Source organism: Leuciscus leuciscus (assembly GCF_965113295.1).
Source record: "Leuciscus leuciscus genome assembly, chromosome: 13".
NCBI classification, from domain to species: Eukaryota; Metazoa; Chordata; class Actinopteri; order Cypriniformes; family Leuciscidae; genus Leuciscus; species Leuciscus leuciscus.
Genome location: NC_138737.1, coordinates 2,032,762 through 2,051,678, shown reverse-complemented (window position 1 = coordinate 2,051,678; position 18,917 = coordinate 2,032,762). Strand labels below are relative to the sequence as shown.

Here is an 18,917-nt window from a genome sequence, read left to right as displayed (position 1 = left end):
TTGCTTTATGTATTTCCCCGGCGTTGAAATCAGGCTCATATAAATGTCAGGAAACACGATTTCTGTCTGCATTTCAATATCCACGGATCACTGGATGTTTGGTAAGTTGTAAGGTTATATATCCTTACAACTTTATATCGAGTCCAACCTTTAGTTTAAACTGATAATCCCTTGTTTTACTCACGTTTTCACAGTTTCCCCTGTTAACTCCAGTCACTCCGCAGCTCTTCTGCCACTCAGTCCGGCTGAGGGAGTGTGTTCTGGCGGGAAAGTGATGTCAATGCATATCCTCTATAGGCCTTTTAACGGGAAGGAAAGCGAGGCTGTGAGGGATAGACATGCATCTCTTCAGTGGGTTGTTCTATTATTCAAGGTGTTTTTGGATTATTCTGCTCACAAAACATCTTTCCAAGAAACTTATGTAGACATAAAACTCAACATGAGCTTTATACAGATTTTTCCACCGAAAGCCTTTGAAAACACGGTAAGTCTATCCCTCACAGCCTCGCTTTCATATCCGACATGGCGATGCTCTGAATAAGGTCTATTGTGTCGTATATCCAAGTGAAACGCTTCTGGAACAAGAACAAATGTGGGCGGGGCTTGATTTTGTCTGTGTGGAATTGATTAGATGGTTGTGGTTTGCTATTGGCTGATCTCATGTGAGTGACAGGTTGCCCCGCCCACATCATCAGAGAAGAGAAAAGATGCTGCATGAGGAACTTATTCTGATTCAAGATTACCAGGAACAGGAATTTAACACAATATTGATGTGCACAGATAACTCATTTATAATAAAAACTGCAATATTCCATAACAAATATGAATTGTTAATTTTGATTTCATGGCTCAGTTTCCTGATGCACCTTCTCATGCACAGCTCATTTGTAGCATCCGGTCATTATTCAATTCACATTAATGTTTGTAAAGCACTTTTCACACCATTTCAAAGCAGTCCATATTACAATTTAGAGTGATCTGTTATCAGAGGTAACTTATGTATTTCAGAAATGTACATATACAAATCACAGTTAGCTAAAAATGTAATAATTTAAGGCAGAAACAATGAGGTCATTGAAGTAATGAATACTATGAATACATATGATTATGCGATTTAGAAAAATGTTGCATTGCAATTATTCTGTCCTCATTGAAATCACAATAGTCATGTAAAGTTTAATCTTGGTGTTTAGGTGTGTTTTGCGTGTGTGGATGGAGAGGAGTTCCGGTTAGCGCAGATCTCCGGCCTTCACATCGTCACTCATGCTGATGAACTGGAGGAGCTCATTAACTACTATCAGGTGAACGACCTTCATCATCATCATCATCAGCTCAGTCAGTGTGGATGACATCAGTGCAGGTTCTCTGACGTCTCCTCTCTCTCTGTGTGTCTCAGGATCGTGGGTATTTCGAGGAGCTGATCGTGCTGTTGGAGGCGGCGTTAGGGTTGGAGCGCGCTCACATGGGCATGTTCACTGAGCTGGCCATCCTCTACTCCAAATACAAACCCCAGAGGATGAGAGAACATCTGGAGCTCTTCTGGTCTCGAGTCAACATCCCCAAGGTACTGACACGCTTCTCAAAGTGTGGGCTGAAGAAATCGTCCTGTAGCAGAGCAAGAGCATAATAATACGTTCAAGGACGCTTTACAATGAACAAGCAACAATAATGGCAGTGGACTATGATAACAAACAAAACAACAGTAGGTAGATGAGAGTAAAAGTACAGTAAAGGAGAATGATGTAGATGGGGCAGCATACAGCAGAATACAATCAGACACAACGAGATGTAATACAACTTAAGAATGGCAACGTTCAGAAAATAAGTGAGTTTTGAGCGTAGTTTTAAATTCAGAAATAGTTTTAACACAACAGAGTGATCGGGGGGGAGAGTTCAGATCATGGGTTTGATTCCCAGGAAATGCATGAACTGATCAAATGTAAACCTATATAAGCGTCTGGATAAACGCGTCTGGCTAATAATGCATGAATGAAAAACTTTCAAAGCAATTTTTTTTTTTTTAAATGCTGATAAGTATCCAGTCGGTCATCCAAGCCTCAACATTAGCACTGCTGGAACATCACACATCATATTTTCTTTTGCATTTCCTTTTTTCCCCCTTTTTTTGTATTTTAATATTGTAAGTTACGTTTGTTTGTAATATTGTAAAGTTGGTTTGCCTGTTATATCTACACTACTGCTCAAAAGATTGGTGTCAGTAAGATGCTAATGATTCAGAAAGAAGTCTCTTCTGCTCACCAAGACTGCGTTTATTTGATCCAAAAATACAGGGAAAAATTTAAAACATTGAAATATTATTACAGTTTAAAATTGCTTTTTTTTAAATCTGAATATATATATATATATATATATATATATATAGTCAAATGTAATTTATTCCTGTGATTGAATTTTCAGCATCATTACTCCAGTCTTCAGTGTCACATGATCCTTCATAAGATATTATTTATTAATTTATTTGATAAAATATATTATATTTTATTGTAATTATATATAATTCTTTTATTTTTTATCATTTTATATGTATATACTGTATATATATATATATATATATATATATATATATATATATATATATATATATATATGACTATGAATTGTGTTGGAAAGTCATGCTTTGCTTTATGAAATGCTGTCTTGTGATTGGTCAGGTGTTACGAGCGGCTGAACAGGCTCATCTGTGGGCGGAGCTTGTGCTCCTGTACGATAAATACGAGGAGTTTGACAATGCCATCATAACGATGATGAAACACCCGACAGATGCCTGGAGAGACGCTTCCTTCAAAGAGCTCATCAGCAAGGTGATGCTATAGATCTATAGATCAAACTATACTAACTGGTCATGGCTTCCTTTTCCAGGGACAGTGAAAAATGAATATGAATGCAGTCACATTAGATAAAAGTGTTTGTCAAATGCATACATGTGCATGTAAATGAACAAACACTCACTTGATGTTGCTCCTTCATGGCTTAAAGCTACAATATGTAAAACAAATTCACCACTAGGGGTCGCTAACCTCTTACAATAACAAAGGCGTAGATTGATGATGCATAAGCGGAATTATGGAACTTGTCGTCATGCCGATGGATCTAATAATGTTTATGGATGAGTGAATACACTGATGTGTTTAGCATGACTGTGGTGCATGAGCAGATGAGCAGGGCGCTAATGCTAATGAGAGACAGATCTCAGCGCCACACGCGAGTCCCGCGGATATAAAGAGAATGAGGACATTTCATTCTACCGAACTAACTTACCCGCTAGTGCTGAATAACGCTCACACTGATCAGTTTATTAGACGAATGAAACGTGTGAGGTAACGCAGCGCTGCTTCACTCGCTCTACACTATCACACTAAACTGCATTGAGTGTGTTAAAGTTATAATGTTATTCTGTGTGTTAGTTTGTCTGTATGAGACTAGCAGTGAGCGAGATCAACATTAGCATAACACACTGATCATATTCTAACATCTCATCATGTTGAGCTGTATAACATTGATTAGTTTTATGTTCATTTGCGCGTCTCTGTCGAGTGGAAGTTAGCCGCGGACGCTAGCTCTCGGCATCTCGAAAACGCCGCGCTGATATTGATCCTCGTTTTAGTTCTCCTTCTGTCCCAAAGTCTGCTTGCCATGATCCATAATGTCTGAATGAAACAACAACAGCGTGAGCGCGCCGCTAGACGTAACGCAGTCGTCCACGTCTGTCGCCATGGTTACTACGGCAGTACGAGCGGAAACCAGGGATAACGCGGATATTACGTCATTGACAGGCGACAAGTGAACATGGACGAGCCGTTACTTAAAATTGTGAATTTCTCTGAAATTAAAAATCTTTGGGAACTTTTGGGATATTGTAAGTACACACCTGCAGGAAATATATCACACTGTACAAGTGCTTTCTGGATATTTTATTGCAAAAATCTTACATATTGCAGCTTTAATGGAGTTATGCTCAGTTATGCTTCAGTTAATATATACTTTTCTTTTCTCAGATGTTTCTCCCAAATGAGTCAATAGTTGTCATGCAGTAAAAAGCTGTAGAATGATTGTGCATTTGATGAGAAGTGTTTGAGTTGTTCGAAGCATTGAGATGATCTTTTCTGAAACTCTGTGAGATTACTGTGGTCTTTTATGAGGAGAAACATCATCTGCTCTGTGTCTTCTATCTTTATCGATGTGTATTTTTCTTCTGTCCGCTCGTCTCTCTCGTGAAGGTGGCGAATGTGGAGCTGTATTATAAATCTCTGCAGTTTTATCTGGACTATAAACCGCTTCTGCTCAATGATCTGCTGTCTGTTCTCACTCCTCGACTGGACCACAGCCGAGCCGTCAGCTTCTTCAGCAGGGTACGTCATATATATATATATATTAGTGACAAATATTATGTCCAGCCTAGAGAAATGTACATCTTCCTCACCCTTTATTCAAATATTCTAACATTTTTTAAAGATTTTGTAAGCATTTTGCGTAGTTGTGATTGGAGTCGATTGTTTTATTTGTGATAATAATGTAGTGAAACGTATCAAATTGCACATGCAATGCAAAAAACAAGAGAGTTAATAACAGTTAATAGTTAATAATTAATGAAACAGTTAATAATAGTTAACAATAAGATATTAATAACTCATTATGTAGTCAATGCATGCTTTTTCCTGTGAGATTTATTTTTTTCATGCCTTTTTTTTGTATAGTAAAATAAAACCTGTAGTTGTAGTTTGCCTTTTTTTGTGAAATAATTTTGTCAGATAAATTTTAATGTTTTGTTCTTCCCTCATATTTAAAATAATAAAAAAATAAAAAAATATTTTCGTCGTATTTTGATGGTTTAATTGAACTTGTAGAGTAATTTTTATATATATATATAAATATATGCAGTGTTATTTTAGTATTATTTATATTCTATTGAAGTATTATCTATTTTAAATTTTTTGTAATTTTATTTTGAGCTTTTGTCATTTTTAATAGTTATTGTGTCTTTTAAATAGTTCTATTTTGCTTTAATTAAATAATATTTCACTTTTAGTTTGAGTAACTTTTAAAACTTCAACCTCTTTTATTTCAGTTAGTTTCTACGACAACGTTTTTCATGTAATATTTTAATGTTATTGCAGCTGTATTTCAGTAAACAGTAGTGATGTTACCAGTGTAAATTGCAGTGAGGAGTAAGCCTGCTGTGATGATCTGTGTTTGCAGCTGAATCAGTTACGGCTGGTTAAACCGTATCTCAGATCAGTGCAAAGCCACAATAACCGAGCCGTGAACGAGGCGCTCAACGCCCTGCTGACGGAGGAGGAGGACTATCAGGTACACACACACTCGTCTTCTTCATCTGTTCTTCATGAGAGCGCAGGGATGTGAAGCGTGTTCCTCTGTTGTCCTGCTCAGGGTCTGCGCGCCTCCATCGACGCGTACGATAACTTCGACTCCATCGGTTTGGCTCAGAGACTGGAGACACACGAGCTCATTGAGTTCAGACGCATCGCAGCGTATCTGTACAAGAGCAACCAGCGCTGGGCTCAAAGCATTCAGCTCTGCAAGAAAGACAAGCTTTACAAGGTACAAACACACTCACACACATCACTATGACAGGGAATATAAAAAAATATATATATAAAAAAAAATATATATATATATATATATATATACACACACTCATTTATTTATACTTTTTAATAGAACATATTAATATTTACAATAATTTTTTTTGTTTTTTTTATTATGGTTATTTATTTTAGTCTTTTATACTTTATTAAATAATTGATCAAAAATATATAAATATTAGGAATTATATTAATATTAATTTAAATAATAAATGATCTTCCACCTCCTTTTTTTGTTGCTTTGTGTCTATAGAGGAATGATTTGTCTTTATTAATCATTTAAAAAAAAAAAAAATCTTAAATTTGCAATTTTGTTGTTGTTTGTTTTCATTAAAAATGTTTAATTAATTTAGTGACACTTTTCCACAAACTTATTTTTCCTTTTTTTGTGTCTGTAAAGCAATAATTCACCCATTTTCTTTTTTAAATAATAAAGAAATGGAAATAAATGTGTGTTTTTTCACATATACCATATGACTTTCTTTCTTGAACAGAATGATTACAGCATATTTGTCAGGGCGTGACACGTGTGTGTGTTGTGTGTGTGTGTGTGTGTGTGTGTGTGTGTGTGTGTGTGTGTGTGTGTGTGTGTGTGTGTGTGTGTGTGTGTGTGTCAGGATGCGATGCAGTTCGCGGCCGAGTCTCAGGACGGCGCTCAGGCTCAGGATCTCTTACGCTGGTTTGTTGAAGAGGGGAAGCGTGAGTGTTTCGCTGCGTGTCTCTTCAGCTCATATGATCTTCTGGCTCCGGATGTGGTCCTGGAACTGGCCTGGAAACACGGACTCATGGACTTCGCCATGCCTTACTTCATTCAGGTGATGAGGGAGTACCTGAGCAAGGTGCGTATGAAACACACACACACACACACACACACACACACACACACACTGCTGGAACATGGCTCAATTAAAAAAAAAATTTTTTTTCAATTCAACAAAAATGTATTTCGGTCCTCACAGATAATTTTCCAAAGTAAAGAAAAAAAAAATAAAAATAAAAATATATATATATATACATAATAACCGAAAAAGGTGTACACTGAAGCTGGCTCATATACTTCTATTGTAAGTCCACTTACTGTATAACATTAGTCAAGGTTTCAAATAACCTTTTTCCTCCTCATGTCTGACCCTCAATATAAACATGCCGTTTCAGCAACTGGATTTTTCAGATTTTTATATAAACACTTTCTCCACAAACAGGACAAACTTTTCTCATACGTACTGGAACAATAGTGTCTTTTCCCTGCAATGTTTAGGAATAATAGCATCTATTTTACTTCATCCACAAGATTTTCTGAACAGCAAGTATGCCATGATGATGTGTTTAATGAATCACAAAACAGATTTCAGTTCTCGGTAACACTTTACAATAAGGTTTCATTTGTTGACATTAGTTAACTACATTTGAACTAGCAATGCATTTATTAAGTTCATGTTAATTTCAGCGTTTACTAATACATTATTAAAATCAAAAGTTGTATCTGTTAGTATTATTTAATGGATTATCTAATGGATTTCATTTGTAAACATTAGTTAAATATATTAGTTAATATGAACTAACAATGAACAATACTTCTACAGCATTTATTAATATTAGTTAATGTTCATTCCAACATTAGTTAGTTACACGGTGATCTAATATAAACAAACAATTTTTACCAAAATGAACAAAGACTAATAAATGCTTTAAAAAATACATTGTTCAATGTTAGTTCATGTTAGTTAATGTTAACCGTATTGTAAAGTGTTATAGTTTAGTCAAATGCTTCTGTTTACCACTATGTTTATATAAAATAGTTTTTTCTAATTTATTTGTTCAGATTAAATGCCGTCACCACAAATTAAACCCTTGATATTTTAGTGCCTGAAAAATATTGTTCTGATTGCATAAATGAAATGACATAAAATTACATAATTAGAAAGAGTAGATATTAGAAGATATAACAGCCTCATGTAGATAAATGTACACTTTTGTTTGTTCAGAATTAACAAAATGTAAGTACTGAGTCAATACATCATCATCAGTCCTTCTTTCAGACGTGTTTTGCCTGTATTAAAGCTCACATGAGTTTCCTCCTCCTCAGGTGGATGAGTTATCCGGGCAGGTGAAGGTCTCTGACCCGTTCTGTCTCTTTCTCTAGTAGATGTTAGCGCATGTAGAGTTCAGATGCTGCACTCTTTTAGAACAGGTTCCTCAATAGTTTGCTTGATTACCCACAATGCACTGCTCTGTAGCTCTATTGAGCCTGTTTGTTTGTTTGTGTGTGTGGGTGTTTGTGAGAAAGAGGATTATTCAGATGTATTCAGATGAATTATTGTGATGTAAAGTGGTTCGCTGGTTCAGTTCTCACTCGCTTTCAGCTGTGACAAACATAACCTTTCCAGACTGGAGTATTCATTAATATAACAGGGTCTCTTTAAAGACGCAGTACATCAGTTTGACCTGCAGGTGGCAACACGTCACTCTTAGATTTAACCTGAGAAAGCCTGACATAAGAGTCAGAAAAAACGTGTTTTTTAAACAGAACTGCTTATTGATCCTTTAAACAAAATTTTTACAAAAATGTATGTTTTCTGTTGAGTATCATATTTGATGCATTTTATGGCTCGTATAGTATGATAAAGTATGAATATGGAGCTCGTGCTCAAGAAGGAAAAAGCACCTATATTTTATTGAAGGACAAAATATGCAATTTGCTGCAGATGCTGATATTTATATGGACAAAAAGTAAGATTTTCAGATGGCTTGTAATGTAAATTAATGGGATATTTATAGCAGTATAGCAGATACTTACATAACATGCATATAAATATCAATATCTGCCAATAATATGTCTTAGTTAGATGATATTTAAATGGTTTGGATGATGATCAAAGCTCTGTAGTTTTAAAACATATAATACAATGCAATATAATAATGCTTGAGAGATGAACAAATAAACCTTCCTCAAAAGCCTGATGATCATATTTGCTCCTTATGATTTTTCTATGATGGATAATTGAGTAAACCTGAGCTGCTTCAGTCCAGTTGAAATATTACTAACAATATCAAAGTAATTCTTACATTTATTTGATATAAATCAGGTCAGATTTCTCAGCAGAAAGACTCGTGAAGCTCGAGCTGAAGGAGGACGTTTGTACAATAAAAGACTTTTACTGGATAAAAGAGTGTAAATGATCGATCAGAGACAGAAGGACTGGAGGAGATCGAGTGCGACAGGTTTATCAGATCATGTTCATCATTTAGAGGTCTATCAAATATTATACAGTAGGCTGAATATATTTTTCTGTTTTACAAACAGAACTTATGGCATTTATAAAACGCCATTAACCACAATATACAACAATATTTAATAATTAATGATTATAATCACAATCAGGATTGCATGTCCAGAAGGAAATCGGCTCTTGCACAGAATAATGTTGAAGTTCAGGTAAATGTAGGTTTTGTTTTTCAGTGTAGATGTTACAACAGAGCAGAGAGTCTGAGAGAATCTGAGAGAGTCTGAGAGAGTGTGAGAGAGTCTGAGAGAATCTGAGAGAGTGTGAGAGAGTGAGAGAGAGTCTGAGAGAATCTGAGAAAGTCTGAGAGAATCTGGGAGAGTCTGAGAGAATCTGAGAGAGTCTGAGAGAATCTGGGAGAGTCTGAGAGAATCTGAGAGAGTGATAGAGAGTCTGAGAGAGTCTGAGAGAATCTGAGAGAGTCTGAGAGAATCTGAGAGAATCTGAGAGAGTCTGAGAGAATCTGAGAGAGTGTGAGAGAATCTGAGAGAGTCTGAGAGAATCTGAGAGAGTGTGAGAGAGTCTGAGAGAATCTGAGAGAGTCTTAGAGAATCTGAGAGAGTCTGAGAGAATCTGAGAGAGTCTGAGAGAATCTGAGAGAATCTGAGAGAGTCTGAGAGAGTCTGAGATTCTGAGAGAATCTGAGATTCTGAGAGAATCTGAGAGAGTCTGAGAGAGTCTGAGAGAGTCTGAGAGAATCTGAGAGAGTGAGAGAATCTGAGAGAGTCTGAGAGAGAGTCTGAGAGAGTGTGTTTGTTCAGGGGTTCAAGCTGAATTCATAACAGAAATTAAATATAAGTGTTAGAGGTTTAGAACAAACACTAAGCAGAGGAACATCAACAAACAAACAGAGTTTGAGTTCATTACTTTCACTGTGCTGTTATGTTATTATTTCACATATTCTAATGATGAATACAAGTCATTGTGTTTCTCTAACGCTTCACTGTCTCAAAGCAGCTTTACAGAAAATCATGCATTAAGGCATTAAACAACTGTTAAGTGAATGTGAGTGTATTTTGTCATGCAGCATTTTTTTGCATGTCATGTGTGACATTATTGGGCATTTGCATGTAGTGATGATGATGATGATGATGATGATGATGTCGATTGGTAAGCTCAGGTTTGTGTGGATGAGTGTGTGGACAGGGCGTTTGGATGAAAGGACACAGGGTGACACTTTGACAGTGATGTTGACTTCTTCTGCATCTCTTAAAGGTGGATAAACTGCAGGAGGACGAGAACAAGAGAGCGTCTGAAAACGAGTCTCCCGAATCCTCCTCCATAGTCTACGGTACGCTCATGATCAAGCCTGTCCAATGCAGGATCAACAAACTCATTAGTCAAAAAATAATCCATAACGGGAAACACCTGATGCTCAGAAACTTGAGCTCTTTTGACTCTGTTTCTTAAAAATAATGATTTCATATTTCACAGATATCATACATGTGTATTTATTGCTATGAATTATATCCGTTATAGGCAATATTCTGATCACTTCTAACTGTTGCATCAAAGTCAGCTTATAATGTTTCTGGTTATTTAAATATTTAAATAATCTACACCATGTAGATTCACCATTATATATGTCAATTATATTTGATTGACATTATATTTATTTGACATTTAAATTATATTTGAATAGTAAATTATATTTATAAAATGTGTTTATGCATTTATTTATGCATTAAGCATTTATTTATTTATCCATTTATTTATAGATGCATTAAGCATTTATTTAATGTATAAAGCATTTATTTGTTTATGCAATTGTTCATTTATGCATTTATTTATTTGTCCATTCATTTATGCATTTATTTATTGATGTATTTATTTATTTGTCCATTTGTTTATGCATTTATTTATTTATGCATTCAGCCTTTATTTATTGATGCATTAAGCAGACTTTATTTGTTTATTTATTTATTTATTTATTTATTGATGCATTAAGAAATTATTTATTTGTGAATTTGATTATGCATTGAACATTTATTTATTTAGGCAGTTCTTTATTTCTTCTTCTTATTATTATTATTATTATTATATTAATATTTTTATTGAATTATATATATATTTTAATAAACTAGGATACAGACTGTTGCAGAAGTATGTCCTCATGCTTTCATCTGATTGGTTAGTGGCAAGAAAGCCTGTTGAAATGACTCTTCCAGTGCATTACAGTATCATTGAGAAACTACTCCGACCTGAGAGCCAGGACAAATATTGAATGAATTTTTAGCAGTAGATTCCAGCTTTTGAAACCCTACATTGTTCCATTCTCTTTTAAATAAAGCATGTTTTCTCTCCTACAGGTCAGCCTAACCTGCTTTCTGATATATGATTGTAATTCAGCAGAAACCGGCGTGAGAACCTGCCCTGATACTGAGTGCCTGTGTTGTAGTATCAATCACAGATCAACTTAAAGCCTTCCATTCATTAATATAAATGTGTGTGTGTGTGTGTGTGTGTGTGCAGGGCAACAGCTGATGTTGAACGGCAGTCAGACCGCAGTCACACCCCAGCCAGGTTTCCCGAGCTACGGATTCGCTCCTCCTGTGTACGGCTTCAACCTTCAGCCTTAAGTCCCATGCTTTCCTCCCGCTAGGAATTCTGGGAAACGTGTGCCTGTGACACCGAAGCTCGACTGCTGCTTTCAGGAAGCATGAAAACTGTATCCCAGCAATCACACAAACACGCCGCACGAAACGCTCCTCCCTCCTCGACAAACAAGCTGCTCGTTAACTTATGTTTTCCTTTGCATTTGATCAACTTTATGGCACTGATGACGAGAGGAGAGATGCTAAACATAAACGACACTACTCTAAAGCAAACCGTTTCGTGTGAACACTAGTGAGGGTGAACGGTACCATGTTTTTAGTGACAGACTCAATTCTTTGGTTCTTTTTTCTGTTCTCATCCTTTTAATTCTCCAGTATTAACTTTGTTTACATTTTAAGTGGTACTAAATTTCAGTTGTACAATGTGAAAATCACACCCGAACGTCTGTGTATTTAACGCTGTCCACACCGTCTTGACCGCGACATGTTTACTAGGTCAGTGTAGTTGTGCATGATCATCAGTGTTACTGCGAGCCATATGCACTGTCTGTTGTGTAATGTTGTAGTAAAAAGAGACATTAATTTTTTAGGAAAACAATATGCAAAAAAAAAAAAACAAACACAGAAAGTGAGGATGTTTGGATTGCTCAGCGATGTGTAGTGACTCAGATTGAAGAGTCAAGAATAAAGTTTACATTTCATGTGCCGTTGCTGTCTGTCTCAGTCTCTCGGGTCACTGGAGTTCACTGTGTTGTTCCGGTTGAATGTGGGTTTGTGGGTTTTTCCTGCGGTAATTGCACATTCATGACGGTTCTTTCTCAATGTTTAACGTACCAGGAAGAAAAACACAGCTGGGATTAGTTTTGCTTTTAGTGTCACGATAGTGGCAGAGATATGATTCAATGTTTATGTTGCAGAAAATAGTTTTATATTCCCCAGTACAGTGATGGATTCATACTTTCATTTACCATGATACTGGTTACTGTATCTTTATATATGTATTTTCATGTATTTACATGATACATCATAGAAACAAAAATTCTAAAATTCCTCAAAACTACGACTAGCACCATAAATGTCCAAAAACATGGTATTACCATAGTACATACAAATCCATTGTAGGTTTTAACTTTTATTGGATTTTATTGCATAATGTAACAGTATCTCCTGTATATCGTTCACACTCAGTTTTAACAGTCTGGCGTGAGACACAAAACAGATTGTTGCTCTTTATTTAGTGATGAGGGTTTTTTGGGGGTTTGTTTTTTTGCAGGTCTGCTGTATGAAGGCCCAAACCTATAGATTTTTTTTTTTTAAATAATAGAAAAAAAAAAAAAAAAATATATATATATATATATATATAGTGTAGGGTCAAATTCTCACTATTAACTAGTTGCTTAATAGCATTCATATAACTTGGATATTGGCTGTTTATTATTACTTATAAAGCACATACTACTTATAACTAAGTACTTATAATGCCTTATTGTGCATAATCATATTCTTAATCATAATCCACCCTATACCTAAACTTAAGAACTACCTTACTAACTATAAATAAGCAGTAATTAGGAGTTTGAGGTAAAAGTCATAGTTAATAGTAACCTACAGTGTAAACAGACACACACACACATATATATATATATATACACACATATATATATATATATATATATATATATATAGTGTATATTGTATACATGTTTTTCCTTTATTTTTATATTTTCCCCCACATGTGTTTTCCATACGCTAATTTAATATTTATTTATTTAAGCAGGTTTGGATGCATGGACTCTATGCTTATTTCAAACTACAATCTAAAGCTATTTTCTCAGTCAGAATCAGATGTGCTGGAGTTTTAGGGTTGAGATTCGGTTCGGATCCTTAATCGAGTTTCTCTTCTCGAGGGCGTGGCGGAGAGAGAGAGAGCGAGAGTGAGAGAGAGCGCTGCGAGCCCCGCCCCTGTGTGAGATCTGACTGCTGATTGGCTGAGAGCAGTCTCATGTCATCAGTCTATGATCGCGAGCTGCTCTCGGAAGCAACAGTGCTGCGCGCGTTCGTGAGAGTCTTGACTGAAGATGACACGTGAACGCGGAGCTGCGAGCAAAGCCAAACTCACTCATCCTGGAAAAGCCATCCTGGCAGGTCAGTTTCTCATCATTTCATCAAAAACTACAGATTAATAAAACTGTTCATCCAGAACTGAACTCACGGACACATTTAAGATGAAGTGTGTTGATTTCTGAACTGTTTTCATCTGAACTTGCGAAAGAAGCTTTAGAAAAGGAGATAAAATACTGAAGATTGAATTTGTGTTGGTTTCTACAGGGTGTGAATGAATATATTCAGAAAACTACTTTTTTATTATTATTATTTTTTATTTTTTTTAGCAGTTTACATGTACTAGATCTTTTGGTAAAGTTACAGCGGTTTATTAGCCTATATTAATACAAAAACAATAAACAAACAAAAAAGTTACTTTACTGCGAATGCTGTTGTTGACCAATCAAATGATGTTATTTAACGGATAAATCATTACATTATATATAAGTACACATATAATGTGTGTGTGTGTATATATATATATATATATATATATATATATATATATATAAATATAATTAATTAATTAAATTCTTATTAGCATGTTTATTACTAGGATATTGACTGTTTATTATACTTATAAAGCACATATTAATGCCTTATTGTGCATAATTAAACTACTCAATACCTAAATTAAACAACTAACCTACCTTACTAACTATTAATAAGCAGTAATTAAGAGTTTGAGACAAAAGTCGTAAATTGTATGCATGTACGCACACTACAGATTAGCCAAACTCAGATGAACGTTATATTTGTGCATTAGAGGAGATTAAATATGATGGTTTAGTTAAAGTAAAGGTCAGATCTACACAAGGACACACAGCTGATGTCCTCCAAACCCTGATGCTCACTTATCACAGAAAGACTGGAGATAATACAAGACTTGAACTTTGTCAGGGTATATACTTAAGTTAATTAATTTTTTTAAGGCATTAATAATGATGATGAATTCAGTTATAAAATGAACTTTGCAGAACAATAGTTTTTTCTTTATTCTTTATAATTATTATTATTTATATTTATAATTAATAATATGAATAAAAGTATTTATTGCACAGCATCTGTGTCTTTTATCACATGCTCATGCCACTGTAAGCATCTCAAGGCCATAATATGTTTTTGCAGTGCTGCATAAGAGCATAATTGTAATGATGGTCTTAGAATAGATTCAGTGCAATTATAAAGTAGGTTTGGTCATTCCGATCTCTCCCTCTACCTGTCTCTGTGAACGCTGGCGGATCCGGTGTGGTGTTCTCTGGGTAATTGGTGAACTACCATCTGGAAACTGTTCATCTGAAACGAAATGACAGGTTTTAATGTCTGTGATATTTTTCTCTTTATACGCTCGTGTGCTCGGCTCCACCCGTCTGTTTTTACACAAACCAGCCTTCAGATGGAAATGCCACATCTTATTTACTGGAGAGAAAATGACAGGCTGGTGCTCGAGTGTTGGGCCCAATTAAAAACATATAAAAAATGTTATGTATATATATATATATATATATATATATATATAGCCTATGTTTATTTTAAAATTGAATTATAATCATTATGAACTCCCCGGCCACTTTATTAGGTACACCTTGCTTGTACCGGGTCGGACCCTCTTTCAATTCTCACTACTAAGTAGTTGCTTATTAGCATGTATATTACTAGGATATTGACTGTTTATTATACTTATAAAGCACATATTAATTCTTATTGTGCATAATTATATTCTACATCCTTTAATCCTACCCAATACCTACATTTAACAACTACCTTACTAACTAATGATAAGCAGTAATTAAGAGTTTATTGAGACAAAAGTCATAGTTGATAGCTACCTAAACTAAAGTGTGACCGTATATATGTTTTTATATTTATATATACTTCATGCATATATGCACACTACAGATTAGCCAAACTCAGATGAATGTTACCGGCCACTTTATTAGGTACACCTTGCTAGCACCGGTTCGGACCCTCTTTTACCTTCTGAAATGCCTTAATTCTTCATGGCACAGATTTAACAAGGTGCTTGAAACATTCCTCAGAGATTCTGGTCCATATTGTCATGAAAGCATCACTCAGTTTCTGCAGATTTATCATCTGCACATCCATGATGTGAATCTCTCGTTCCTCCACATCCCAAAGCGTCTCTATTGGACTGAGATCTGGTGAATGTTTGATTAGTGAACTCACTGTCTTGATCATGAAAACAGTTTGAGATGATTTGAGCTTTGCGAGGTGTGTGTTATCCGGCTGTATCCGTCAGAAGATGAGTTCACTGTGCTCATAAAGAGATGGACCTGGTCAGCAACAATAGTGGCGTTTAAATCCCAGGATGTCTTTCGAAAGAGTAGGGGTGTAACCCCGGTGTCCTGGCCAAATTTGCCCCTTGGCCTCTGTCCATCATGGCCTCCTAATCATCCCCATATACTGATTGGCTTCATCGCTCTGTCTCCTCTCCACCAGTAAGCTGGTGTGTGGTGGGCGTTCTGGCGCAATATGGCTGCCGTCGCATCATCCAAGTGGATGCTGCACATTGGTGGTGGTTGAGGAGATTCCCCCCTTCTATGTAAAGCGCTTTGAGTGTCGAGAAAAGCGCTATATAAATGTAATGAATTATTATTATTATTATTAAAGGGATATTTCACCGCTGGAAAGATGAATGTGTATTTAAATTGGGTCATTTATGTAGTAGAAATGTGAAATTATTTTAGAAGTTGGAGCCTTCTAGACTGAGAAAAGCCAGAAAATGTATTTTTGGCTCATGTGGATGAAAGACTACAACTCCCAGAATGCACTTACTTCGCTGCCCTACGAGGACACTCCCAAGCCACGCCTACTGGTTACAGAGGGCAGTATCGGGAGAAATTATACAACTAGGCTACTAGTCGACTCGAAAACTGAAAAGACAGAGTTTTATCGTGAGATCCCCCTATGGGCGGGTTGAACACATGCGGGACGAGCTCCTCCTATTGGCTGGAGTCTCTCGCCTCTGGACAGAAAAGCCTCAGTTGACGCTAAATGACGATTTTTGTGTCATCAGAGGTTTTTTTTCCAGACACACAATACAGAAATCTCTGGTCTCAGGGGGACATGAGGGAGGGAAGCACGGTCATCCGAAAATACTACCGGGTTTCTACTGATACAAAGCTTAATGCTAATCGGTGAAGTCTCCCTTTAACCGATGCTCAGTTGGTACTAAGAGGCTCAAAGTGAGCCAAGAAAATGGTTGTGGCTATAGATCATGTAACAATATATTGGGTCACAATATTCGCAATACAAAAAGGCAACAGGATCATGGATAGTGAAAGTCTGTATGTGTATAGTTCACCCAAAATAAAAATGACTGTGTGAGAAAAAATGGAAGTTTACAGAGTTTTAGTGTCAGTACTACATTAAACTACTATATATATGTTGAATATAATGTATAATAATGCAATTGGGGAATATTAATGGCTCCTGATAATGTCAAATGTCTGATGTTACCAGTAAAAAGTGGCATGCATTACTTTAAATATATCTAGTCAGTGACAGAGTGCAAGCAAGTTCGTCTAAAATAATTCTGTATTTTTAGCTTCTGAATCCTGAATATTTTTATGCTGGTGTCTCCATTGTCCTGTGCTTTGGGTTTCCAGCACCAAGTCCAAGCCTAGAATTATTGAAATAATATCCCATCGTGAGTTCGGTATCGTGATATGTATTGGATTGTGAGGGTATCGTTACACCCCTAGTTTTGGCAAGAGATGTTCTTGCGTGAAAATCCCAGTAGATCAGCAGTTTCTGAAATAATCAACAACCATGTCTCGTTCAAAGTCACTTAAAGGAATATTTCACTTAAAAATTAAAATTCTTTCATCATTTGCTCACCCTCAAGTTGTTTGAAATCTGTATGAGTTTCTTTCTTCTGCTGAACACAAAAGAAGATGTTTTATGAAGAATGTCAGTAACCAGGCAGTTGTTGGACCCCATTCACTTCAATAGAATTTTTTTTCCTACTATGGAAGTCAATGGGGTCCAACAACTGTCTGGTTACTGATATTCTTCATAAAACATCTTCATTTGTGTTCAGCAGAAGACAGAAACAACTTAAGTGTGAGTAAATGATGACAGAATTTTCATTTTTAAGTGAACTGTTCCTTTAAATCATATTTTTCCCCCATTCTGGTGCTCAGTTTGAACCGGAAATGTTCAATAAGTGATTTCGATCAGTTAAAACTCTGTGAAAATCAGTAGTAAGATTGAAAAGCTCTTTTGTTTGTCGTGTTTCTAGAAGTTCAGGATGTGTTTGGATCTCGGGCGAGTGGACTAACAGAACAGACGGTTTACTCCTGTGTGTGTGTGTGTGTGTGTGTGTGTGTGTGTGTGTTGTTTTCGAGTGTGTTTCAGCTTTCAGCTGATGAGTGTATTGTATTGTAGAGTGGCTCTGGTCTACTGTCATACAAACCCAGCAGTGACCTGGAAACATTTCACACGTTACACACACACACACACACACACACACACACACACACACACACACACACACACACACACACACACACACACACACACACACACACACACACACACACACACACACACACACACACACAGCATTCCAGAGCAGTTTTCCACAGTCACATGTGTGGTGAGATTACGCCATGTTCACATGTGGGATCTGATTTTAAGGGAACATTCAGGGTTTGAGTTCAACTCTCTGGTGCAGAATCTAAAACATTATTACCACAGAAAATCATATCCTCAAATTGAAATTGAAATATTTTATTTCGAGCAATATAGTGACATGACAAAGGCAATAAAGAAGCATTTGATTCGATCTATACAACAAGCTAAATTCACATTACTTTAACAACATCAATCAATCAGTTGCTCGAGGCGGAGGAAGTCAGACGGTCTGTTACAACTAACAAGAAAAACAAATGAAGCCGCTTCCTTAAGTGTTAACGTTATCATAACTCTCAATTACAGATTTATATACTGTATACACATATGAAAAAACACAAACATATCTTAAATACACTCCATATATTACCACAGGTTACAATTATAGTAATACCAACAATGGTAATCAGAATACCTACAAGGTAAGATAACACAGCGTATGAATATATGAATACATCACTGGACGATTAAGCCCCGCCCCTAAATATAATATCCTCAAATCATGTTTTGATGCACTGGAATAAACATTTTGGGTAACACTTTTTTTTAAGGTGACGCAGTTACATGCATAATTATATGCGTAATCTATAGTAAGTCGGTGCTTATTTGAGTAAGTACAATGTAACTACATCACCTTAAAATACAGTGTAACCACATTTTGAAAATATGTAACAACACTTAAATATTATATTTTA

The 18,917-nt window shown here is 35.9% G+C and overlaps 2 protein-coding genes across 3 annotated transcripts in view; both read left to right on the top strand.

The window, feature by feature from the left end:
• Positions 1-12,169, top strand: part of cltcl1 (clathrin, heavy chain-like 1) — a 55,541-nt gene extending 43,372 nt beyond the window's left edge. The window contains exons 24-33 of one of the 2 annotated variants that reach the window (XM_082188855.1): positions 1,194-1,301; positions 1,397-1,564; positions 2,673-2,822; positions 4,239-4,370; positions 5,218-5,328; positions 5,410-5,580; positions 6,242-6,463; positions 7,711-7,737; positions 10,124-10,199; positions 11,381-12,169. In XM_082188855.1, the coding sequence (XP_082044981.1) occupies positions 1,194-1,301; positions 1,397-1,564; positions 2,673-2,822; positions 4,239-4,370; positions 5,218-5,328; positions 5,410-5,580; positions 6,242-6,463; positions 7,711-7,737; positions 10,124-10,199; positions 11,381-11,487 (1,272 nt within the window). In that variant the 3' untranslated portion in view covers positions 11,488-12,169. The remainder of the gene's footprint in view (positions 1-1,193; positions 1,302-1,396; positions 1,565-2,672; positions 2,823-4,238; positions 4,371-5,217; positions 5,329-5,409; positions 5,581-6,241; positions 6,464-7,710; positions 7,738-10,123; positions 10,200-11,380) is intronic. The other variant, XM_082188856.1, reaches the window with a different exon arrangement.
• Positions 12,170-13,483: 1,314 nt separating this feature from the next.
• LOC309512516 (tricarboxylate transport protein B, mitochondrial) overlaps positions 13,484-18,917 on the top strand; it is a 20,475-nt gene continuing 15,041 nt past the window's right edge. Inside the window, exon 1 of the mRNA XM_082188132.1 lies at positions 13,484-13,608. Coding sequence (XP_082044258.1) covers positions 13,542-13,608 — 67 coding nt within the window. The 5' untranslated portion in view covers positions 13,484-13,541. The remainder of the gene's footprint in view (positions 13,609-18,917) is intronic.